The sequence below is a fragment of the Chlamydotis macqueenii genome, chromosome 9 (assembly GCF_036417535.1).
Source record: "Chlamydotis macqueenii isolate bChlMac1 chromosome 9, bChlMac1.mat, whole genome shotgun sequence".
In the NCBI taxonomy this organism is placed as follows: domain Eukaryota; kingdom Metazoa; phylum Chordata; class Aves; order Otidiformes; family Otididae; genus Chlamydotis; species Chlamydotis macqueenii.
Genome location: NC_141564.1, coordinates 25816126 through 25841845, shown reverse-complemented (window position 1 = coordinate 25841845; position 25720 = coordinate 25816126). Strand labels below are relative to the sequence as shown.

Sequence of the window (25720 nt, the reverse complement as noted above, 5' to 3'; positions counted from 1 at the left end):
AAAAAATGGGACCCAGAATGGAAGTTTCATAGCAGAAAATAAGAGTTGTGTTGATATGAAATCGCCTTTGACCGTAAAGGCCTCCTGAATGCTCGCTGTGATTCATGCACGCACAAGATGGGCTCTTCCAGGTGTGTTTTTAAAGCATACTCGCAGTCTGCAGAACGAAGCTTTTGAGGAAAACTTTAAAAAAAAAAAATTTCTTTTTATTATATATATATATTTTTAATTAATATGAAGTGATCTGACCATCAGCAAGATGCCCAGCCTGCAAATCTCCGTCTCAATTTAAAACGTTTGTCCTTAGTGATTACAGAAATGGCAAAGAACATGGCAACAAACCGTGCTTTTTGAATTGTAAATGTGGTGTATTTCAGTGTTCACCAGCGCTGCATGGCGCGTGTGGGGCTGGGATCATGCTTCCCAAATTTCTTGCCTCTGTTGGTGCGCGGGCATGTGGACCTGCAGGAAGTTGTAAGGAAGCTGAAGGAAGAGTAGATTAAAAATAACAATTCCCGTGTATCATCTGTGGAAGTGTCTTGCTTTGCCTCTATATTAAAGTAAAAAACAGCTTTGGTCTGTTTTCATACACTTTTTATGAAGGGAAAAAAAAATCAGATGAATTTTCTCCTGGAACAAAGCACATTTGTACATGGGATCCTTTAAGAGAGACACGACATCAACAAGATGTGCATAAAGATTAGAATTATTTTGAAGCTGATATTTGAGTAATTCTGGTTTAGGAAATGGATATGTATCGTAAGTTAGTGATTTTATCATGTTAAAAAATATTTCAAGTCCTTTCAAAGACATGTTTTTAGATGAAAAATTGACACTTCAGCTGTTTCATTGCTGTCTTTGCAAAGACGTTCGAGGTGGAGCACACTTTCAGGAGCCAGTTGCAGGAGGCCATCAAATATTCAGATTTTAGCTACTTCTGCTCTGAAAGTGAGAACACAGATAAAGTCACGTCTCTCTCACAGGGCATTTATGACTTTTTTTACAATTAAAAGTTTTGAAATTTCCTTCAAAATTTAAGAGAGGTGAAAATCAAAAATGGCTGCTGTACTTCGTTAATGTTGTGTGTTTTACTGTCGTCTTGATGGCGTTTGTTTGTGCTAAAGGATAGGTCTGGCATAAGCATCAGTTAGGGTAATGGGATTGTAAAGCAATCACGTAATTAGTTATCTGACTTCAATCATTTTAAAAAGAAATTTATAGCTGCGTATTGAAAAGCTGCTTCTAAAAGGGAAAATAAACAACGGTGTGTGAAACGGCCAGGCAGCAAAGGGGACGGGAGTTCCCGTCTTGGAAAGTAAAAAAAATCTGATTTTTTGTCCTCTCATAAGCTCCTTGAATAATCCCAGGCAGCAGTGATGGAGCGTGAGGTGAGTGGTCAGAGATCTGGAAAACATGGGTTGTGGACAGCCGTCTATGGATTTATTTTGTCCAAAGCAAATGGAAGGGAGAGAGAAAAAGAAATTAAAAAAAAAAAAAAAGAGAGAGAATCTATCCTGCTTAGGAGGAAGCTATAAGTATACTTGTACTGCTTCTTTTTGATATTCCAATTTTATTTTTAAAAAGAACCCCAAACCAGAAGAAAGCTCAGGGGTAGGATTGCGAGATGTTGGTCTCCAGTTGCGACAATACCTATTGCAGAAACGTGCGGTCTGGAGACGTGCTTGTGCCAGTGCACTATGCATGGATTTTGTCTGGTTTAGGAATTTATTCAGAAGTATTCCATTTTCAGTTATTCATTTTGAAACAGTCTGGTTTGAGGAGCTGGTATCTTGGGTTTGCTGCTCTGTATTGCAGAATTCCCCAGTTTAGGTACCAAGAGAAGAGCATCCTTCTGGGAGTTTCTGTATTTTCACTAATTTCCTCCATGTAAAACCCAGAATTCTGCAGAAATATAAGGCGTATTTATCCGTTCATTAAATATTTCACTTAAATTCTGAGGTTTGGTCTTTAAATTTCCATTAATTTGCACTGTTTGGTCTACTGAGGTTTTCATTTGTCAAAATTGTTAGCTCTTGGGTATTAGTTACGCAAATATTGATGTGTAGCTTTGGCCTGCTAGCTATCAATTGAAATCAGGAAATCAATAGACTTAATAGCTCCTCATTACAGAGTTGATGCATTTGCAAGGCTGAGTCATGTATTGTCAGGGAACGATCAATTCAGTCAAAAACTATTACACCGTCACCGCCAGGAACGGTTTCAGAATGTTTTGGTGTGGTTCTCGTTGGCCTGAGCTTCCACGGCGGCTCTGGACGCAGAATAACCCTCTTCTTGGGTCTCTGGTAGAGACCGAGGGCCTAAAAACTGGAGTGGTGCTCCCGTTATTTTAGAAGCAAATAAAGAAATGGATTCGCGTCACAGCTCCCAGCTGGGGGGGAAGCGCCGGCGTCACAACGTGAACGGAAGCCGAAGACAGCAGAGCCTATTCTTCGCTTCCCCGAAATCTTCCAACCATTTTCTTCTCCTTCCCCAGGTGTATGGCTGTGCTTTCTTGGGTTTATATTTAAAAAGGGAATTGCGAAGCAATAAAGCTACGCCTCGGAGATTTCAGGCTTACGTACGTGTAAGAGCACACATGTATTTTCTTTCTTTTTCTCGAGAAAAGCATACGGTATTTACATTTTCTGTTTAAAACTCCTTGTAAAGTCATTAATTAAACCTAGTTTAAAGCAGAAACAGTCAACTCTGTCAGTAAGGATCCCGTAACTGCAGTCTGATTTTATGTTAAATTGTATACTTAGAGGAGTAATTGAGTGCATTGCTCAATTTAAATAAGAGACGGCTCTATGGACTCTAACTGAATTAATTATTTGCAGTCAGAAGAGCCTTATCTTTTTCTTTTAGACTACACTCCCCAGAAACGTATGCATTTCCTCTAAGTCCGTGCGTAAGTCATCACCTGAATTCAAACAAAATACGTACGTTCAGAGCATCGAGCATCTACATATTTGCTAGATATGAATTTCAAGTCGGTATTGCTCTTCTCCAAAGTAATTGCAAGGAAGTTGTGTCACTCATTTTATTTAAGCCTTTTTCTTCCCTGGAAAAAGGTAGGTTATTAAAGGCGAAGAAAGAATCCAGACATTCAGTAAACATGTAGGATGAGTGAAATATAGACTCAATTAATGATATTTAAGATGACATATGTAATTATAACAGAGAGGTCAGGGTGGGTGGCAGCTTTCCCAAGTATCTAGAGCGTCAGAAAAATCCCCAAAGTGTATATTTTAATTGAGTTATGTTTTCTTTCCTTCACGTTGAAGCATTAAGGTACTACCCTGCTGCTGGGCCTGCGTTCCTATAATTTAACATGGCAAAATTCCCAGATCTACGTTAAAACCGCATCGCGCGTGGGCTCCTTCCAGCGGTGAAGTACCACTTTGTATCCGTCTCCAAATCACCAGTTTCTTTTTTGATTTAAACTAAAATATATTTAATATACGGGGGAAATAAATTTTACAAGAGCGAGGATGAATTGAGCGCTATTTTTGAAATGTGAGAAATGTGTGAAAAATGAAAGGAGCCAGGAGATGCAGCAGAAAGAAACAGAATTACCCAGCAAAGGGCAAATAAACGGTCGGTAGACTGCATGGCGTGTCCCGAGGAGCCGGCTGGATTGTCCGGCCGTGACGAGCCCAGCGCAAAGCGGCGCTAGGCCGAGCCTGGCCGTAGGTCTGCCGCTCCGTCCCGTCCCCAGCGCCAGAGCTGCCGGCATCGGGTAGGCGCCCAGTGCCGGGGCTTCCCCGGGCACGGCTGGGTAGGGACCGGCCTCGATGAGCCCTTGCCGAAATAACGCAGCGTACGCCCTCCCTTTGAAGATTTACGCTGATTAAAAACAAAACAAAAAATTAAACGGTGCAGTCGGCCGCTTAGGTTTTAGGTTTTCTTGGGCTGAGTCTGGCTTGATGTCCTCGTGCCAACAGCAACAGAAAGCTGGAGGGGTGCTTTTCCCAGTCTCCATCGGTACCAAGGCCTTTTTCCATCTGGAAAGAGGCCTTCAGGGGCTCCGTGTACTGGGACATGGGGAAAATTACTTCACTACACACACTCCCCAGGGAAGGGATTTATTGTCATTGTTTTCTCCAATAACAATTGTAAGAAAGGGATCTTCTCCCCCCCTTTCTTCTTTTTAGTCTTTGATTTGCTTCCAGCCCATCCCAGTTAGCCAGTATCCCTCCCCGTGCTTCTCCAGTTACACTTAAACACAGCTCAGCGCTAACGGATGGTGCGTGCGGGGTAAACGGACCCGACTTCAATACCTACGCCGGCCGGCGGTCTGCGGGGTTCTACTGGCTTGGCAGCGTCGTCTGCCACGTAAAAAGGAAGGGCAGAAAGGGAAAAAAAAGGATTTTTTGTGTACGGGAAGGCTCCGGCCTCCAAGTCGGGGAATGGGATGAGCTAAATTAGAGGTCTGGAGCAGAGAAATATTCTTCAAGAATATGGAAAGAAAGGCTAACCAAATGTGAACTCTCTTCTTACTCTTTTTATTTTGGCATCTTGTTTGGCGATGTGCTCGTTAGCGGAGAGGTTCGGGCCCGTGCCGTATCTCCGTGGCCCGATTCTGCGCTGTGTCTAGGAGAAAGCATGTTTGAGGGGGGGTGTGTGTGCAAATAAATATGTGTGTACGCTCACGCATGCGCACACCAAAACTGCACCTCTGCATTAAAACAGAGCAAACGCTTGGGAATTCAGGAAAAAAAAACTCAGAGTCAAGCATTACGGCTTTTAGGCGCATAATTGTAAACTTCCCTCGGGGTCTCTGCCTCGGTCAGTGTTGTTTCAGTTTGGCCACTCTCTAGTTAACAGGAACTAGTAATTATGTTATATTCTCGTTATTCCACATGCAGATCTGGACTTTATTTGACTGTACCTATTCAAACCTCGTCTTAAAAGCAGCGTTATGAATTTCTTCACGGGCTGTTCCGGGGGCTCATCGCTACAGGATGCGAACGTGAATGCTTTCATCCTCGCAACCGCCCGGCGAGGTGAGCGAGTGTTAATTCTGGGTTTTTAAGAAGAGAGCAGAGACAGAAGTATGACAGGGGCTCAACTTGGAAGAACTTTAAATCGATCATTGGCTTTGGTACACTCAGTTTTGCGTTTTGTGTAACCCAAACCCAGCTCCCGTTTACCTCAGTTGCCGTACGCGATTTGTCGGCGCGACGGCCGGCTCAGAGCCCTGTGTTTCCCGCAGAAGGTGGGCAGGGTGGTTAAAGGCCGTGCTGCGCTTCTTCCTGGAGGTGGAGGAAGAGCCTGGTGTCAGATAGAGTTCCTCAGGACACGTTAACTGCAATGAACATTACCAGCTCTCCCTCTGCCCCGATCTCCTTTGCCGTGCGTTTCCCTGCTTGCGCAAGGCGCCCGTTCCCTCCTGGCTTTTTCACTTCCCCTTGGTGCGGTTTCATCCCTACTTCAGCAGCTGCGGAGAGCTCCAGAGGAACGGATGCCTGGCTCTGTTAAACCGTTGTCTCCACCATCATCTGGAGCTGCAGCAGTGTTTAAAGTAAAAAGTCGGAGGTTTTTAAGCTTGCAGATATACATTGGACATAACAAACCATGCAACGTTGTGTGTATTAAGCCTGTCTTCAGTCTTTTGGGGCTGAAAAACAAAAAATCTTGGTAAAGCAGGAGCAAACAGGATCATTTCCAAGAATTATGGTTTGACTAAATGAAGGTGGATTCATTCAAAAGCAGTAACTGGATTTTTAGAAGTCAAGTTTGCCGATAATTGGCAAATCAGTGCCGTTTCACTGCGTCTTCATAAACGTTGCTTTGTTTTCACAAAGTGAGTCTCGGAGAGCTGTTTCAGGATTTGTAGCGTTACAGGCTCCGTTGGAGGCAGATTGAGAGACTGGGGATAAGAGAGAGGCTCTAAACCCATTTCTTCGGCCGGCTGCGGTTTACAGATCCACGTTCACACCCGCACCTCTGCGCTACCTACTTCAAGGTGCAAGGAGCGTCGTGTTGATGGTTTTACTGGTTAGGTGTGTTTTGCTGCCCACGTTCAGGGCTTTGCTGGCCACCTGCGTCGTGAAGAGGCAAGTTAGAGCGTCTCGGTGTGGAGCCCGTGTCGGCGTTCACCGAAAAAAGGGATGAATTAAGGAGGCTGTGCAGCTAGGGGAGGCTGTTCCTTTGGTTAAATTTAACAGAAAGTGTATCCGTTTGCTTAAACCACAATCCCTTGTGTGGAGTCTTTCATTTTCTGTTAAAAAAACGGGGTTTGTTGATCTCGGTGGCCGTGCCAGCGTTGCGTGTGTACTTACCGCGTGTCCAATGGGTGTTTGCCCCAGAGACCAGAGTGAATCTGTGGGATAAGTACGAGACTTAACTCAGAATTGTCTTCTTTATGGTGGCCGAGGCCTAGATTAAGTGGGATTCTAAATACATGTATCATATTTTATTGGTGCCAGAGAGATGTTTAGCTGGGCTGAACGGCATTATTTCATGTACCAGCTAAAGGCTTGGCCCAGGAAAGAACCGGAAAAAATAATTGAAAACAAACAAACAACAGTTTGCTAATCCACGTTTCATTTTTCATTTAGCCGCTGAAATGGTATTTGGTGTTTGAGGGCAACCAGAGGTGGCTGGAGCTCCTGTGCATTTCCCCTGGTGTGTTACTGAGGATCAATATATGGACTGGAATAAAAGCATGGAAGTTGCTGTTATTGACACGGAGCATCACAGTGGCACCGTGTGTCAGCGTGTGATACCGTGGAATCCGTTAAAATACGGACGTTAAACACCGTGTCGTGGAAAGACTCTGTGAGTGATACCACGCGCTGTAACATGCAAAAGGAAAATAAAAAATAAATCAGTGGGCACATGCAATCGCCCATCTTCACGTTCAGCAGAACTTTGTGAAGGGAAACAAAGGAAGGTCCGTGCCGAAGCCTGAGCACCTGCAAAGTTTCTGTCCTGCGTGTCCGACAGCAGGCCTCAGGCACAGCCCCGGTGCCGCTATAAATCCCGTTTCCACCCCCGTCTACAAGACAGCAATTTTTTTTCTGTATGTCCAGCGTAAGTAACGCTTCACTGTGGAAGGACTTTGGTTCTGTTGTTTGTGTCCAGTTGGATCCCTGTACATCCTGGGATGCGGCTAGATGCAGCAGTAGGTTTATTTATCTGAAGGTGTAGAACAGATACGTGTACAGGTTTAACACAGACAAATTGTTATATATTGTACGCGTCTGTAACGTATACACTCGTTAGGCTGAACATCCAGTACAGAGGTTATTTGGGATGGAGATATATAAAAGATAGAAGAACCCAGTAATTGCCTTTAAGATCAGAGCACAAAGCATTACCTTGGATTTTACAAGGCCAGCGAGCAACAAAAGAGCAGTAATTTATGAGCTCAGCGTAAAAGAATAGCATAATTGCATTAAAAATTAATGCTAATGAACACTAAAATGGGGAAGGTGGTTATGATGAAAGTTTGTATTCATCTTCCCCGGTTTGAATGATGGCTAGTGGCTTGATTAATGGCTTAATTTCTATCAATTAGCGGGGAAAAATCTCCTACGAGACAAGGGTAAATTGAGCATTGAATTACATATCTTGCTTTTGTGTGCTGAGAAAAAAGAGCGCCGTATCTCTGACATCAGCCGCGGTGACAAACGCGGTGTGCCCCGCGCCGGCGCTCCCGGCGGGCCGCTGGCCTGCGGTTCTGCGCCGGGGGCGGCCGGCAGCCGGCCAGCCAGCTCCGCGGCCCCCGGGCCTGCGCTCCGCCAGTCCCTCTGTCGAGGGAAGGAAAATAGCCAACAATTTAAAAGATATTAGGGCTGTTTCCTACCGCTTCGTTGGCTGGTTTTGGCTTTTTCCTTGAATTCAGAACTCAGTCGCTGAAGTTTACCGCCGCGTCTTCTGCTGGATTTTACACCCAGTGCTTCCGTTCCTGTTGGAGAAAAAGCTGTTAGTGTCCAGACTTGTTTTAAAGTACCATGAAGGCTAGGTTATGATTATAACATATTAAAATAGCAAATTCTAAGTGCTCTGGAACTCTCTCCTAAGTCCTAGAGTGCTTACAACGTGCTATTTTAATCCATTGTAATTGTGGTACCGCAGTACTTACAGCGGAGTTTGAAGAACACAAGTTAACAGCACGAACTTTCTCTGGCCGCGGTTGCTCATTTTGGAGTAGGTTTTCTTGTTTCTGCGACATTGGCTGGAAAAAGTTCTTTCTTTGGAAATGGCAACAGCGAGGAAATAGTGTGGCCAAGTGTTGAAACGGTGCTTTGACAGGGCTAAGGGGATCAGGAAACGTTAGCGGCATCGAGCGGTTATTACCGTCGCTTGAAGTTGTTAGAGGAAAGAGGCCGTTTTGGAACGAATCCGGCAGGCGCCCCGGAAGGGATGCTCGGCTCGCAGCGTCTTCGGGCCTCGTCGTCCGCAATTTTCCGCAGACAAAGGCGGGGATGCGGCCGGCGTTGTGCGTGGCGGTGCCTCCCTCTAACGGCTGGCCCAGCCGGGGCCGGGCCGGGGGGAGAAACCAGGGCTGAGGTGGCCTTCAGCCCGCACCACCTCCCAGGGCCTCACCCCGCTCTGGGGGCAGAGGGACTTGGGTTGGGGGGGACACTGCGTTGACACAAAAGCTTGCGGGAGGAATTGGGGCGATTTCCTCCCGTTTTCTGTAAAATGGCTGTAGCGGCTGGCTGGTGCGGGAGGTCTCGCCTGTGAGGTGGCTGTTGAGGACACTAGCGACGTTCTCCACCCGGCACCCGCAGCCGTCGGCACTGAGACGCGGGGAAAGGTGTCGGCCTTGAGGTCACGCTGCGCAGATGCCGGCGGGCTCCGGCGCGCGCCCGGCTCAGGGGGCAGCCCCTGTCAGCCGCGGCTAATTGTCTCCTGCTAATTGTCTCCTCCGTAGAGCTGCATGTACAGAGTTGTGCAAAAATGCTACGCTATCACCTAAGCCAACCCTAAAGTGGAAGGAAGAGGAAAATATTTTCCTCTTTAGTTGGTCTGTTTAATCTGGTGTCCGTTTGTGTTCTTTTCATCCTCAACTCAAAAACAGCAGAGCAGAAAAAAATAGCAACTTTTTTTTCTGTGTTTCAAAGCATATTACTTAAAATATATTCTATTTTACAGGGGTCAGTTAAATGAACTAGCTGTATCGCCTTAAATATAATTAGTAAAATCTGAAGAAGCTTATCTGCTGAGGAATATTTCAGGTTTATTCTGTTATTGCTTTGATTTGTAAGTTAGACCTGCTTGAAAGAAAACTCGTTAGGTGAAGGCATGGGCTCCTTTTCCTGGTCAGGATTATCGATTAGCAGCGAGTCCAGTACGCATTACAAATTTACAAGAATTTGTAAAGATTAGACAAGAGATATTTAAAACGTGTTTTTATTTAACGAGTCATTCACAAGATTTCATTAGTCATTTAACGCCTCTGTTTCAATGCCTGTTAAATTCGTAGCGGGCTTCATCAGCAGTTTTGTCTTTAGAAATAAGGAAGGAAATGGGAATATTTGACACGGAGCTTGCAGGCAAGTTACTTTTTCTTTGATCCAGTTCTCTGGTGTCTGCAATGATTGTGGGTGTGAAATTTTTGGATGGCATCTGAAGGGTTGATCTAGCAGAGGTATTCGTCTTGTTTCTAAAGTGGCATTTTGAATTATTGCTCATACAGACTAAGTCAATGCGAACATTGCAGCTCTAAAAGATGAGTGTGTGTGTGTATATATATATATATATTTTATGGAAAGTGTAAAATACCAAAATCCTCTGTGCCTGGGGTAATTGAGGCAAAAATCCTGGGATTACTTTAAAATTAGATGAACAAAATATTCTCCTAATAGATCCAATTTTAGGCTAAGGGCATAAATCGCGATGTTTTAACCCCGGGGGTTGCGGGTCCCCCGGCCACGCCGCTGCGCCGCATTGCCAGTGCCGAGCGTCAGCGGGAGAGCGCTGGTGACAGGAATGGTGACTGTGCCTGCTGCTGGTTTTTGTAAAAAACGGCCTCAACGAGCCCTAACACAAGATGTAGTTATTTTTTTTCACTGTAACTCGGTAAAAAGACTTGCTGTGCAAAGAGTTAGTATTGATTTTTTTTTTTTGTCTGTAGCCTCTTAGCTTTCTGACTCCATTATTTTTGATTTTACTATGAAATACATATCCTTTCTACTGACATCTGACAAACAACGTATGGAAGTCATTTTATCTGCCAATAATGTGTTTGTCAAAAAAATCGTGCACTAATGGGTTGCGCTTCCTCCAGTCCATTTTCCCCAAGTTAATGTCACTGATGTAATTCGAAATATTTAGTGATTTTTGCCCCCTTTGTAATTTGTCATTCCCGGAGGTTGGTGATTGGTATAAGACAGCGGAGCAGGCGGGGAACGGACCGTAGGCTTTGTGAAAGCCTCGGCCGCGTCCCTCCCGGTTCCCGGCCTCACCCCGGCTGAGGACACCGCGCGTGCCGCGCTCCAGAGAGCCGCTCTTCCCCAGGAGGTTCCAGCGAGCCGCTCCTGCGTGCTTCCCGCAGCGGCGCAGACCCCGTGCGGGGTCCAGTGAAGTTATTAAAGCGTCAGGGGTGAGCTCACTGCCTGGCGCGGTCAGCCGGAGTCGGCAGTCGCTGGATTTGACTTTCTGCACAGCCAACATCCGCAGGAATGGTTAGCGTGTTCCTCATTTTTCCACTCGTCAGATCCATCGAGACCGAACAATATTCCCGAAGCATTTTTAAGCAATGAGGCAGCTCCTTGTTTGCTGCTTGAAAGTTCCTGTCTTTTGTCAGCCTTACCTATTTTATGCGCTGCTCACCGCAAAACCTGTCCACCGCTCCCTGATGCGCTGCCTCGACCGTTGCGGGCTGGCCCCAGTGTAGAAAGCAGATGGTTTTCCTAAGTAAATAAGGTAAACTGGTTAAAATTGCAAACAAAAGCATGCCATTAACAGAATGAATGTCCCTGCAGGTAGACCTAGAAGTAGGTAAGGGTGATTAACTGAGCTGTGCACCTGAAGAAGCAGAAAATGAAACAGTAGAGCAAATACCTTTGTGCCAGACGGGCTGTTACAGACCAGCCGTGCTGCCCGGGCTGAAAATGGAACAGGTTCCTGGTACCACCTGTTGGTTGCTAGAGAATGAGGTTGTTAATTCGGTGCGGGCACGTCCATTCCAGGAATATTTCTGAGCTGCCACTCGTTTATTTGCTCATCTGAAGCTCCGCTCACTCGTCATTAGTAGACTGAAATGAGTTTTCAGCGGTTAGTCATTGCAGAGGGATGTAAGTTACGTTTATTTTTTTTCTTGTGCAGAAGAGAAAGCATTTTGCAGTGTATGTGTACATCTAGGTGAATTAGGATTTAGAGTTTTGTACACGGAGAAAGAATTTGGTACTTCTGAATTTCTAAATAATTCTGCAAGCTCTTTTGGTCTGCAAGCACTTTTCCTGACTTTACATATACTTTGGTTTCTTTGGAACAAGAAATTTAACTTTTTATACCTGCTCTGACATCCGCCCCACCAGTACAGACCCTTTTGGAAGCACGTGGGAGTTAGAGGCGAGTATGTACGGGATGAGCCTGTGCAGGATGTTGCTGCTGCGTTGTAAGCCTGGCCGCGGAGTTTCGGAGGCGATGCCCTGCTTTGTGGGACTGTGGCATGAGTGCGAGCTTTCACCTTACGAGTGCGCTGACTGCATCACTGAGCCTTTGGCAAAAGGAGCGACGCCAGGCTGCACAAGAGCCGTGGCGGGGAGAGAGGCCGGACCGTCCCTGTGGCAGCTTAGGTCAACATCTCTCTAACAGGAAACTTCACCGTCATCCATCTGTAGTCTGATTTTTTTTTTTAAAGTGTATCTTGCATTATGAATGCTCTTTGCTTCCTGCCAGCGTAATCTTTCCAGAAGACTGTCCGGTTGAGCGGTGAAAGAACCAGCAAAGCTCACCTGACAGCACCCCAGTTACGTGCTCAGCGTAGCTCATACCCCGGTTGGCAGGAGCTGCTCGTCACCATAATGTCACTGGGAGCTCCGTTTGCTTCGTCAAAATAAAATCTCAACCTGAGATTCAAAACTGTCCTGTGAAATACATGGTTTGTACACCTCACACTGCAAGAAGGAAGCCATTTTGCTCATTTGATCAAACAGCTGCAATTTTGTCACCTAGGAATCATGTGAGCACACAATGTTTAGTGTGTATGTGAGGAATATTTTATTACCAAATTGTAAGATTTTTTGTTGTGAAATTCACCTAACAATGTAACTCGTACTGGCAAACTAATCACAGAGCTTGCCTTGAGAAAGCAGATGATGGCACATCTCTGGGGACACTGCAGCAGAGGCCAAATTCGCCTCTGTACAGGCAGAAGCGGTTGCGCTGCTGCGCACAGGTGGTACTCGCTGAGCTGTCCGCGCTGTCCCCGAATCCTTAGCTCCTCCAGGAAATCCTCACGCCGTAAATCCAGCAGGTGTCCTGTGAGGACATCTCTAGCGAGTTCTTCAGTTAGCACCCTGAATGACATCATATGTTAAATAATAACGGCCAACTCACTGGTGTTATTTGTACTAAAGGAGAGAGTTTTTCTTTGTAAGAGCGTATTTTAGGCTGCGTTACAATTTTTTTTCTCCTGGTACGTACTGCTGTAAAATATACTCAAGGCGTTGCTTAGACATTGCTCGTAGGCTTCCAGTGACGTATCCTGACATTACACCTTCCCTTTGCAGACCAAGCCACCCTCGTGGAGCAAGTGAGGCGAGTGAAAGAAATTGAAGCTATTGAAAGTGACTCCTTTGTTCCGCAGACATTCAGATCAAGTAAAGAAGTCAAAAAGGTAAGGTTTCAATATCCTTTCTCGGTGCGTGACCCTTTCAGAGTCAGGCGGAAGCTGTGCCCTTAGCACATTTGCATTGATGAAAGAGCATCGATGTTGAGAATCCTAAATCTCCCCCAACTCTCCTGTGCTCTCGGAGCGGTGTGCAAAGCAGGATACATTCAAATGTGTAAGAATGTCAGTGAAACCAGCTGTTTTGATAGGATCTTCTGCCTGTGCTGAGCAACTCCAAATTTAAAAAATTCTTTTAAAATCATATAAAACCATGAAGATTTTTTTTTTTTAGGAAAAGCAGAAGAATTCAAATCCAAAAGTAATCAGACGTTTACACTGTAATTAAAGGTAGAGATCAGTGGTTTTAGTTCTGCTTAACTGAAGGCAGACTTTAAGACTATACTTACTCCCTGAAACAAAATGGCGTTGTTTTCAGACAGCTTTCCAAAAACCTAACGTGAGACATCCAGGTTTCAGAATTTTACCTGCGTTTTGACTGCCAAGTCTTCTAGGGAACTCAGATGCTTTTGTGTCTGGAAGCATGCAGGCAAAGGCTTGCTCAGTTTTGACGTCTGACGGCGAAGTGTTTTGAATTATCACTGTTTGTTTCCCCTGGAACGTGCGTTTTCTTGCCTTTTCAGAAGTCTCTGGGAAGTTCACGTGGCTTCTTCAGAAAGTGATCCGAAACACCAGTGCTGCTGTTCTGCAAGCTCTCTCATCGCCTTGGGCAAAACCCTTTTTTCACCTGACGTGTTTAGGCTGGACCTTAGTCCATGTCCAGTGTGTCACGCTAAGCACGCTGAGGGGTGTTTGCGTGAGGATCCTTCCGTGGGCACGTTTAGAAGTTAGAGGATAAAATACTCAGATACGTTTCTTTCTTTTTAGTCAACAGAGCCTCCTGAACTGCAATACGAACCTGTCACTGTCGGAGCAGGGAGCGTTGACGCATCTGCTCCTGAAAAAGAACCAGCCCCTGCCAATATTCCTACTGCCATCAAATACCAAGATGACAATTCCTTAGCGCATCCAAACGTAAGTGTGCCGATGTTTACTTTATCTTCAGAACGAGCCAGCCCATTGAATGGGAGCAGGTTCGTGCAACCAAACGACCATTTTGCTGTGCTGCTCAGCAAACAATCTGTGGTCTGGAGACCGGTCACTAATGGGCACTCAGCGGGGATCATCACGCTCCTTGCATCATCCAGCAGAGAACAATTAGAAGAGTTGTTCGCCAGTGATGTAGCTTTAGAGTTACAAACAAATTTTATCACAAAGTAGAGTGTTAATTTAATGCAGGGGAATTTGAGATCCTGGTCACAGGATCTGTTCAGGAAAGATTGCTTTTGGGTTGTGTAGCTGGAAACCTGGTGGAGGACTCGGAACTCACCCACCTTGCCAAGTCGTAAAGCTTTACATACATGACCAACTCAAGCTAATTTTAAGTCATTGTGGCTAAACTTATACAAATTCCTTGGTGAACACTTGGAAATAGGAGTAAGTAGATTTTTTTAAGAACTAGCAAGTTAAAAATGACTTGCAGTTAAAACGCTAATGCAAGTTCTGCAAAACAAACAGAGCTACCAGAGATCAAGACCTGTGCCATCTGATGGGCTTGCTGTTTCAGGAGCAGACAGAAGTTGCAAAGTCTTGGCTTTCCAATTAGTAAAAGTCTCTGCTTTTACTAATGTATTTGTAACACCTTTGGATTTTAACGCCCCCAAGCAGCTGGGCTGTTTCTTTGGGCACCAAAATAGTCGATACGTGTTTCAACAGAGAAAGTTAATGAGTTGTGCCTGCTTTTCTTCCTCTCCTCGCTGTCTCCCAGCTGTTTATCGAGAAGGCAGAAGCAGAAGAGAAATGGTTTCAGAGGCTGATTGCTCTTCGGCAGGAGAGGCTGATGGGCAGTCCGGTGGCCTGAGCAAACTGCGGTGACCATCACGTACCAGTTCTCCACGAATGCTAATAAATCCTACCATTAAATTGTTCTATTTTCTCTTTTGAGGGAATTTTAATACTCCGTATGAGGTGTACAGAGAATAAATATGTCATCTGAATAAACAAGAATGTTCTGCCCTCTGGTTTTTTCCAAACTCATTGCTGGGTGACTTGTGTCGCTGAGCTACCCGCTGTAGATGGAAAGGCTATCAGAGCGCTGTAATTTTTTTTTGTACTGAATTCCTCTGGGATGCAAAAAACCTGACAGCCCAAGGAGACGTAACTTTATACCTCCCAATCAAAAAAAAAAAAATATATAACCATGTAGCAGTTTAAAGATAAATGAAAAAATAAGACTGTCAAATAAAGTTCAGCTTTACCAGCGCTCAGACAGTGGGAGAACAAGCGGTACCACCGTGGGCCATTACACCTTCTGCAGCTGGAGGAGGATGCGGGGCAAATGGTATCGCTGTTATCTCTCCTTCCCTCCGCTCTGCGTTGCAGAGCAGCTTTTGAATCCCAGACATCTGGGGACAGTCCCCTTGCTGAAGGGCTCTTCTGAGTGGATGCGCCAGCCTTGGCCTGCTTCCTCGCTTCTGCTGGGCTTGAGTGGAAAGAAGTGTTTTACATCTCCTTGGACACCCACGCACTGCTGTTAGCAGCCGGGAGCAGATGTAAGGAAAATGTTATGTTATCCTTTTAAACAAAATCATAAGGTTTTCATCAGGTTTCAAGAAATATTCTTTTCTGAGCAATTTTAAGCACATGAAAATGTTCAATAATCTGTAAAAGACAGCTTTCTATGAACTCTCAATGGGAAATAATCGAAGTATTACTGTGTGCAATGGTACTGGCCTCTGTGGAACCAGACTGATGGCATACCCGTTCCTGTGCAGAGCCACTGCTTTCAGTCTGTGAAGCTTCCGTTTGCACGGGTGTGACTTTAAAATAATGAAAGATTGCGCCTGTTTGAACATATCAAATTTAGCCTGAGTATCCTTACAAAAAAAATCTGTCCATCATCCAACCAAATAAAATACAGAAGTGTTTCTCCTGAGGTGTCTAGCAAAGCTGTGAGAAACTGCTGCATCAGAGCAAGAGTGAACTGAGCCCCCCTCCTCTGGGTGTACCTCACTGGACGTTACCTGCATCTGCTTCCCCTGTGAGTGAAGAAATTAATGTCATGTTACTTTTCCCGTGGTGAAAAAAAAAAAATATAGAGGATGATTCCAGAAATGTACTTTGGTTGTCTTTTTTTTTTTTTTTCAGATCACTGATGTAAAAGGAAAATGTATTAAATTTGAATTCTAACGCATTTTTCCTTTTTCTTTACGAACGGTGTTAGTTTTACTTGGTCCTGCAAGACTACCTTGTCTGCAATAAAAAGTAGGAAAAAATAATTGTTTCCCTTGTTTCATTTCAGCATTTTCAAACGGTAAATGTTTGTCATTGTTCTGTTTTCTAATCTCCTTCTGTTTGTTTCGTAGTAAATAAAAACGATTTGATCTCCATGTAAGGTACGGGTGTGAATTCCTCTCTTTCACACGTTATGTGGGATAATTTGGGTATTTTTGTTAGATGTAAAATTATTCCTTTTATACAATTCACAACCCTATAGGATACTTAAAAAATTCTGCAAACTGCTCTGTTATAAGTAAATAAGTCTTAGTGCTAACAAGAGGGTGTACCTACTATTGCTTAGCGATCCACAACTCCATTTGTCCAGCAAGCTCTGTCCCAGGGGCGCTGGATCGGTGCTCTGCCTCGCTGAGAACCTGCCGTCGCCGTTCCACAGCCTAACCCTTCAGCAAAAGCAGACACTGCTCCACTGCGTTTGCTCCGGTAGAACAAAATAAAGCTTGTATAAAGCCGATCCGTAGGCTTGTAAGTGGAAATGTTTAGACTGCAGCACTCTTGATTCAAGTTGTGTAAACTATTTCCTTATTTTGCTTTTACTTGAACAGCATCCTGTGATAAATGATTCATTTTCCTGTCAAAGGTAGGCAGATATTTGAGTATAACAAATGAAATATGGGAGAAGGCGGCAGCATCCCAAGTTAACTTCACTCTGTAACCAGCTTTGCACAACAACGAAGGAGAATTTTGACAAACTTCCTGCTGAAAATTACTTTACAAGATTTGGACCCGTCATAAATGGGTGGTAGCCAAATACATATGCCCTCCACCATTCCTCGTGTGGGGCCTTTTTGCTTGAGGAAAAGACAGCATCTGTTACCTAATCAGCCTGATCCAAGTGTGATTAACTCTGTCGTAACATGGGCACGCAACCCGAATCAATGTGTACCAGTTAATCGCCGTTAGCCTGGGAAAATGCGCTGCTGACTCCCAGCCCGTGCTTTTCCTGAGCCAAAGAGGAGTGACAATTATTTGAGAATAATTATTTCATAGACACATGGAAACATATCCTACTTTCTTAGTTTCTTTGCTTCTAAGGTCTTCTGGTGTTCTCACATCTAGTATTTAGGACTCTTGCCTATGGAGAGTTTATTTTTATGTCATATTTTCCACTTCGCTCCGTGCTCCTGGTGAAAGGGAACAGATTCCTGATAAAGAAAGGGAAAGAAAGGCTGTTTGCTACTTATCCAGGCAAAACAGAGCAGCACGAGGCGCGTTGCGCAGCCTGCAGAGACAGCAGTGGCGGGGTTTTGGCGTTCGGGACTTGTGACCGGGTGTCTCCAACACAATCGGCTCAACCACAAAGTTCCTCCCAGCGCCAAACGACCTTAAATCTGCCCCGGGCGAATGGTGTGTAGGAGTGAAAAGATAATGCTGTAACTTGAGCCATTCTGACTTCTGGTAGTCAGCAAGGACCTCTACCCCTAGAAATTACATTAGCAAACTCATCTCACTTAGCCTGCTGAACAGCCACCGTCGATTAAGATCAAGCCCAGCTCATTTTGATTTGATAACTTTTCGGTACAGTGTTCGCTAGCCTTTTCTGAGTTCTTGAATCATCCAGCGTCTCCACAACTATCTTCTATTATGATAATTGCTTGAAAAGGAGCTGTGTTTAGTTTTAAAATTATGATTATTGTTACATTTTAGAAAGATTTTTGCTACTAAAATAATGGTATCCTAGAAAACACTGCCAGCCAGGAGATCAAACTTTGCTACTTCTGCCGCCGTCGCTCCGATATGAGCGGGACTGGATGATCCCGAAGGCCATTTTTCCGTCGGTAACCCAAAGCCAACCTTCTCGATGATTACAGCTTTCCATTTGTCAAGTTACAAGAAGCAAGTTATTTTTAGTGGAGATCCTTGAACTCTAGAAACCTGTTTCAGGAGAGATCAGCTTGAACCCATGACTTAATCCACACACGACACAGGGCTGCGGCGGCTCTGCAGCTTGCAGCAGTAATTAAAAGCAATGCTAGAAGCATTATGACTCCAGAATTTAAAATATTCACCATTTATACTTTTGACTTAGTGCAGAATTGCCTAATTTGTGGGGTTTTTTTTCTGACCGTTCTCTCCCTCCTTTGCTAAGACCTAGGAAAAAAGAGTAGCGGTGGCTGAGCCGGATTATGTGACGCTGGGGAGCAAGACTTAGAGACTGAGTCACTCTGGAATTGCCACTCCGGGGAGGTGCGACACGATACGGCCACTTTTTCTGGAAGGGAGGGGAGCTGACGCTCAGCCCGGAGAGGGGCGGCGGGAGCTGGGTGCTGGCACGGGCGCTGAGCTGTGCTTCGCTTCCAGCCGGGCTCCCCCCATCAAGGCGTGCGCTCGGGAGCTGGAAACGGGTGTGCTGTGATGTAAACCCAGGTGAAAATGAAAATCAGTACTTGGCTTCTTCAGAAGCACGGTATGGACTGGGACTGCGAGGTGCAGGGACAGCAATGGTACGAGAAGCCCTTCCGCCCATTTTTGAAGGCGCTGTTTTGAGCAGGCTGTGGTTTCAAAGCCGGTATCTCTGCCGAGCTGCCACTGTAAGGATCTCATTCCCACTAGATGTCTCTGCCGTCCCAGAGCAGCGTCGCACTGAGCAGCAGTGCCTGGCTAGAGAGGCCATACAGATGAGAAAACGGAAACCCAATTCGCCTTTTTACGACGCAACCAGAACCGGAGTTAGGGTAAGAGACAGAGCACTTTGTCCCATACTTTCCTGTTGCCTTACAATCTACATCTTTTCAAATAAAACGTACTGCTCAAAAAGGTGAGCTCCAAATACTTAGCGGCTGCATGGCGCGGTCCCTGGGGGAGTTTTTAGGAAGGAAAAGTGGACTCTTCCCGTCCTTCGTCAGCAGAATGGGGTGTCCGGGGCCGTGCTGCCCCTCGCGCACCAGCGTGGCCGGGTCCGGGAGTGACGGGCACCTTCCGGCAGACGCCGCAGCTCTCTGCTTCTCCGGCTGGATTTCCATGGCACGGTTCTGAAAGGAAGAGATAAACAAATCTGATTATTGCTAATGGAAACGAAACACAGCAAACATTAGTAAAACTGTCATTGCTTTTTTGGCTACCTTTTCAGCAAGTTTCAGAGTAGTTTTTAATACATTCTAGTCATTTCAGTATTCACACAAGCCACAGAGCTGGGCGACTAAGGGAACTGAACATATTTTTAAATAAAATACTAATGTAAATGTTATTACACGTCTACCTCTAGTTGCCTGCAGTAGAACGATGCTTTTATCTGCAATTTATGAACAATTTCTAACAAACTGCCTTTGCAAAAGACTCTGCAGCAGGCCAGCGGTCCAGATGGAACGTAATCAGCTCTGTAGCCACTCTGTCAAAGGCCACGTTCACTGAAAATACGCGTACGCCTCTGGAAATGGCACCGCGCCTTTAAGCCGACCTGTAAAAGAACGTCAGGGTCAGAGGGAAGGATGCCCCGTTTGTGCCAATGCATTTTACATTTAAATAGTAACTGCTGAGCCTCACAGAACCGGCTGGGGCTTGCGCACCGATTGTCTGAGTGCTCTCAAATTACCTTCAACCTTGCTCCTGACATTGCACAGTGCAGAGCCATCACAGCCCCCGCCTGCGCTCTTGCCACGTTTTTTTTCCAAAATACTTCGGGAAAAGAACCAATTTTTAATATTCTGCGCTGGTTCTCAATAGTTATGTAAACAGAGCTAAACATCTTCCCACGCTTTCGGAAGTGAGGGGCTGCAAGAAATGGAATTAAAAAGTAATTGTGTAATAAAAGCTGGGATTTTTTTTTTTTCTTTCACTGAACAGTGACATCTCCTCTTGACAATTAAAACTGACAATTGATGCTTGCCTTACCTGTGAAACCAGTCATATTCTGAGCTGTATAAGCTTGATGCTGTGATAACTCCTGCATGTAATATACTGGTTTTCTACAGGACTCATTTAAACATGGGCTGCTCGGCTAGCAAGGTTGGTTTTTAGTTTTAGAGACAAGCAGCTGGAGGCAGGCAAGACCTCTTGAGCGAGTTCGATTACGTGAACACACGCAGTGCTGTCCGAGCGGCGGTCACCAGTTGTGACCAGCGCAGGAGTCTGGCTTCGCCTGGTGCAAAGCACCTGAGGCAGCCAGGCTTGGGAATCAGTTTGCTGTGGCCATGGGCTCTTGCAGGCACTTCTCTCCCTCCCAGTGCCAGAGAGAAGAGGAGTTGGCAGGATTTAAGAAATAAATATGTCATCTCACGGAAGACTCTTCAAGTTCAGCATCTCCAGCATTTATTTTTCAGTCTTTTGGCCATAGGGGAAGTAACTCAGGAACAAAACTCCCTCTGCTCCCTAATACGTTAACGTGCGCTGCCAAAGTTTTGATAAATCAATAGTTACTGTAACGTGATGGCAAGAGAGCCCATTTAAACAAATATTATTTTTGGATCAAATCCTGGAATCGATGATAAATGCTCCCCTGGGGCCAGGTCTTGACTGGTTTTTTGTTTTGTTTTTTTTTTTTAAGAATAAGAATATGTATATTTATATGCCTCAGTTCTGATCTGCTAAACAAAAACCGGGACAGAAGGCAGGGGGAAATTTCGGTCACAAAATTAGGGCTGATTAGAAGAGACGCTGTTCCAGTTGATGAAAAATTAAACTCAGGAATTCATTGATACAAGAAGTAATTAAATCCAAAATCTTAGAAACTCCCAAATGGATTTACTGCTTGTATAGGTGATTTGAAAAGTAACAGCCAAATACTTTTTAAAAGAAACCAAAGCTTCTCCTGCAGGTCTTGGAGAGGAGTTTGCGTTACAGCGACGCGGCAGGCCGAGGGCAAGGCTGTGCGGCACACAGCTCGTGCGCTTTCCAGGAGTTTCTTACAAAGCATCCAGCCCGGAGAACTCGTAACTGAGACACTGGGCACCAGGCAGGCTTACCAGGCAATCCAGTCTGGCGAGTCCTACGTTGCTCGTACTGGTATTTTGTAAACAGCCTTAAATAAGTAAATGAGATGAAATACTGATTTTTAAAGGGGAGCCAAGCCCGCGCATTTCTGTGAGTCTAACAGAACAGACTTCACCGATTCTTTCAGTTGCCTCAAAGACACACATGAAAATCTCATTCTTTTACTTTGCTGAAGCCTTGCAGATACGGAGGACTTCAAACACACCTGGCACAACGTGAGGACCCGTCTTGCAGTCTGAATGGTATTTGTTGCCCTGACAGCAGCACGCAAGCATTATTTCTTAGCTCATACATTATTGATAATCCCTAATTTGTGCGTGATGGGCGGAAGTTGCTCTGCGAGTAAGTTATAAATGGAAGGGTAGCAGCAACTTGTAGAAGCCAGTGACAATTCTATCTATAGCTCGTCCCAGCGCGCGCGCCGCTGGTGCCGCAGAGCCCGTTCCTCACCCGCCGGTGGGGCGAGTACGGGGTTAGGAATCGCCTGCAGCCAGGAGGTTCTGCTGCAGGTTATGTGTAATAGCTGGGCAATTTAAAAAATCCACTTCAAAGACAGAGCAGGAGCTTCCAAGGATATTTCCTAATTATCTACGGAGCCCAAAGAGAGTCTCAGAGTGAACACCGAAATGTTTTCCATCACAAATTCTTGGGTGGGAAAAAGGAAAATTTTGGAATAACAGTAAAAGACTAAAATATCTCCCTGTAAAAAGCAGGAGTTAATCTTCCCCAGTTTGCATCTCACATAAAACGTGGTTCAGCTTATCCACTTAACGCTGACAATGTACTTCTGAAGAGGTATTCTGTATTCATCTGAGACAAGAACAGAAAAACCCAGAGATAGTTTTACTTCTGTCTACCTCTATTTACGTCGTCAGGGTAATTACCCCATTTTAAGACCAGCTGACATTTCATCAGTGTCAGACTTGGCATCTTCCAGCACCGACCAAGAGACCGAGCGGATTTCTCGTGATTCAGATTAGATTCCCACAGAAAAGTCTCCTGCTAATGAACTAAGGAGGATTTATTCGTTCTGTTTTCTCGGTGTCTTCTTTGTGTATGCAAACCAGACATTTCTTGTTAATGTTACTTTTAAATTTTGATATGTATTTATTTTTTTAAACACAGGAAGCTTATAATTTAGTGATAATAATTACGCATTTTAAAATCCTGCTAACAAAACTGTCCTTAAAACGGGCTCTGGCTCTCATCCTCACAAACCAGTTGCTGGCTGGCACTTTGTCTATTTAAACACGTATGCAGGGATGCAATTTTCACCTCCAAGTGTTAAGCATCCCTACAGGTTAAAAATAATCCTTGTAGAGAAACTGCAGCTGATGGCTACCCAGATGTAAAGGCAGAAATATTTCTGCATTTCCCAGCAATTGCACCAAGGGTTTTCCACATATTTTTGTGTATTTTAAATAGCCGTGCTATGTAAAATAAGTTGATCACAATATCAGCATTGTTTTCAGCGTCACTATAATTGATTTGCGCTCTGGATGGAACAGAAAGCAGAAGCCAAAGTGAAATACCTGTGGAAAAGAGCCACCCGGCATGAAGCGTGATGGTGAACAGAAGTGTCAGTGGAAAATGTTTGGGGCAGGAACCTGAACGCGTATCTTTGGGATCGAGAGAGAACGGAGAATTATAAATACCAACAAAACATCAATATGGCCAAATGACCTTTTGTTCTAGATGAATACGTTCAACAAAGCTCTGAAGTCTGAATCAGATTTAAATAGTCATATCACCAAAATGAATAAGAATTAAGAAGGTAAATTAATTCCTAAGGGAAATCGCTGTAGATCTCATTAGTTCAGGAACAAGATACCTTAAAACTTTTAATTAAAGATAATATTTACTGCAAATGAATAAGAGTTGGCAGGTTTCAGCAGAAACCATAATCTCATTTATGCAAAGTTTTCTTATATTAAGGCAGACATCATTAATCTCGTTGGAGATGCCCTCCAGACTGACAGGGCTGCAGCGCCGAGGTGATTTCTTACAGAAGTCTTTTTATCTACACAAAAGAAACCTAACTCGAGCAGACACAAACCATAAGAAGGCCTGAGCAATTAGAGATATCACTCTGTGCAAATAGAGTGCTGACTTTACCGTGGCAGCGAGCCTCTCGTAATGAGCTCACTCCTAACGCGGCCCATCTTCCCACAAGCAGCCGAAAAATTACCAATAACTGGAACTCACATTGCTCGGCTCTCCGCACAGCAATCCAGCTCTGGCCTGCTCTGACTCGGAAAGGAATTTCATCTCTGGGAGCCGGAGTCCACGCAAAATTAAACAGCAGGCGGTAGATGATGCGATGTGCTCTGCACAGCCGTTGGAAAGCTCCACGTTTCGGTTTCATGGCAGGGAAGAGGTTTCTTTTTACAAGGCTGAATTCATACGAAGGCTGCACGGCGCTAACGGAACTTGCAGCCTGTTTTGTATCCGTGTTGAGAAACCGTAAATAAATACTGTAAAAATACACCTCGTTAGGTGTTGGTAGGGGACTGCAAGCAAGTAAAGCACACCGAAACAAACAGTTTGAGAAGACAAAGCTCCAGGAGGATAGGAATCTGCAGGATTTAGCATTCGACACACTCGTTATGTTAAAGAAAATTCACCTTGCTGGTTTGTAGCAAGTAATAAGTGAACATTCTAGCGTTCCACGTCATGGATATTAATCAACTGCTGTAAGAGCAAAATCAAAATTGATCCATCTGTCTCTTAATCAAAATATAATGATGAGTAATTAATAAATGAGCACTGTGTATGACCTAATCACTACGGTAAAGCTACCGCTTATTGCATTTCTAGTTTGAATACGCTCTTGCTTCTGGGGAGGTGTAGAGAGTTTTAAAACCTGTGGATTGAAAGGCTAACTGCAGTGCAGAGGCTGATGTGACTACAGCATTTGTCATATTTCCGTGTGCCGTCTGAAACAAAGCTTGAATCCTGTCTCTGAGCAATGAAGAAGTTATTTGATAACATTACAACTGGCACAAGATTTCGTTACGAAAAGCCCCAAAGCGGCAGAGTTCACTTCCACGACTGCCGCCCGATTTGTTTTATTTGCTAATCTTTCATCAGAAATGTACAAACAGTTCACGGAGCTCGCCCGGCCAATCGATGGGCAACCCTTTTTGTGTCATGCTTCCCTGCCCACCAGTCAGTCAGCATAAACGTTTTCGCTGTAACGACTGCCCAGGCTCGGAGAGCATCTTAAGGCTGCGATATCACCACTTGCTGGGATCTAAAGAGAAGTCTACACCAGCAGACAGCAAAATCGATGCTCACCCGATTAGGGGTATTTTTCAAAAATATTGCAGGCTCAGTTCATTCGTCTTTTATGTCAGTTTTCCACTTTGGGCCAAACACCAGCAGAGCTGCTTCTGCAGCGTGATGGATCTTAGTGGAAGGAAGGATCCGCTTTCATGACTGCCATATAAATACTCTGACGGTCTCTACTCCCACCTGGTTATCCCGGGCGTATTTTCTAGCTTTCTCCTAAAAATGGGGATGTTGAAAGAGATGTGAGGAGAGGAGGGAAGAGCCTTCACTTGCCTCAGCAGGAGATGCAGAGGGGAAACAACCCCCGGGCTCACAGCTCTGAGAAACTTTGCTATCTGGACCAGGAGAGCGTTTCCAAACACATGAACGTCTTTCCCCATAGTTCTATTTTACGAAGAATGAAGGTGAGATTCCTGTACTTTCTGGTTCTCTCAAACTGTCCTCCTTCAGAAGTAGGTTGATACGTAGCCACGGTTCTTATATACTACTCTACGTGTTCACAACCACTCTGCTCTTCAGGAAACCTAGCTAACGCTCCCCATGTATTTAATCCGTTCTTTTACTGAAACCTTCCTTTGATGACCACGCCCAGCGGCAGGGTTTGCTGGGGGGTTTCTCCTTTACAGCCGGCCGTGGGACTGCTTCTTCCTGCCAAAAACACCAAGGGGTCTTTTCCCCTTTCCGATTAACCAGTGCTCCTAACCGGCCTCACTCCCAAAGCCGGTGCAGTTAGGCAATACAGAACAAACTGCTGGCCAGAAGGTAACTAACGTAAAGCCTGAGAAATCAGATACGCCTTGTGGGTGCTGAGCTGGCGTGCAGTGAAAGGGAATCCTGATCCACAAATGGCTGCCATGGCCACGCGCAGTCCCAGCAGCTACTGCTGCCAAATATCCTTACTCCACCGCGGCCTCACTTTCTCCTCATGGCTCTGTTTTGCCGGGACAGCTCTGTTTTGCCGGGACAGCTCTATTTCTGGCTGCTTTTCCCACCAGCCGTTGGTGCTTTCCACTGAGGAGCCGCTGCAGGCCCAAAAGCTCCGGCTCAGGCCAGCGCCTGGTTTCCAGCCGGTCGGCACGGGGCGGCAGCCCGCCTCGCACAAGCACGGTGGCTTTATTTTACTGCCACCTACCGGGAAAAAAAATTACAATTTTTTAAAAAAATTGCCGAGGCCGGGGCCGCGGCCTGCGCCGCGCCGACCCGCAAACGCCTGACCGGAGCGGGGGTGGAGGCCGGGCCTGCTCGCCGCCGCGGCCTGCGCCTCCCCAAGCCGGGCCGGGCCGCCCCCCGCCGCCTCGCCAGGCTGGCCCGGGGCTTGGTGCGCGGCAGCCCGCGGCGCGGCGTGGGGCTCCA

The 25720-nt window shown here is 45.3% G+C and overlaps 1 protein-coding gene across 1 annotated transcript in view; it reads left to right on the top strand.

Moving 5' to 3' along the window:
• Nucleotides 1-16244, top strand: part of RSRC1 (arginine and serine rich coiled-coil 1) — a 154018-nt gene extending 137774 nt beyond the window's left edge. Inside the window, exons 9-11 of the mRNA XM_086755064.1 lie at nt 12693-12799; nt 13679-13825; nt 14619-16244. Coding sequence (XP_086611190.1) covers nt 12693-12799; nt 13679-13825; nt 14619-14711 — 347 coding nt within the window. The 3' untranslated portion in view covers nt 14712-16244. The remainder of the gene's footprint in view (nt 1-12692; nt 12800-13678; nt 13826-14618) is intronic.
• Nucleotides 16245-25720: the final 9476 nt, after the last annotated feature.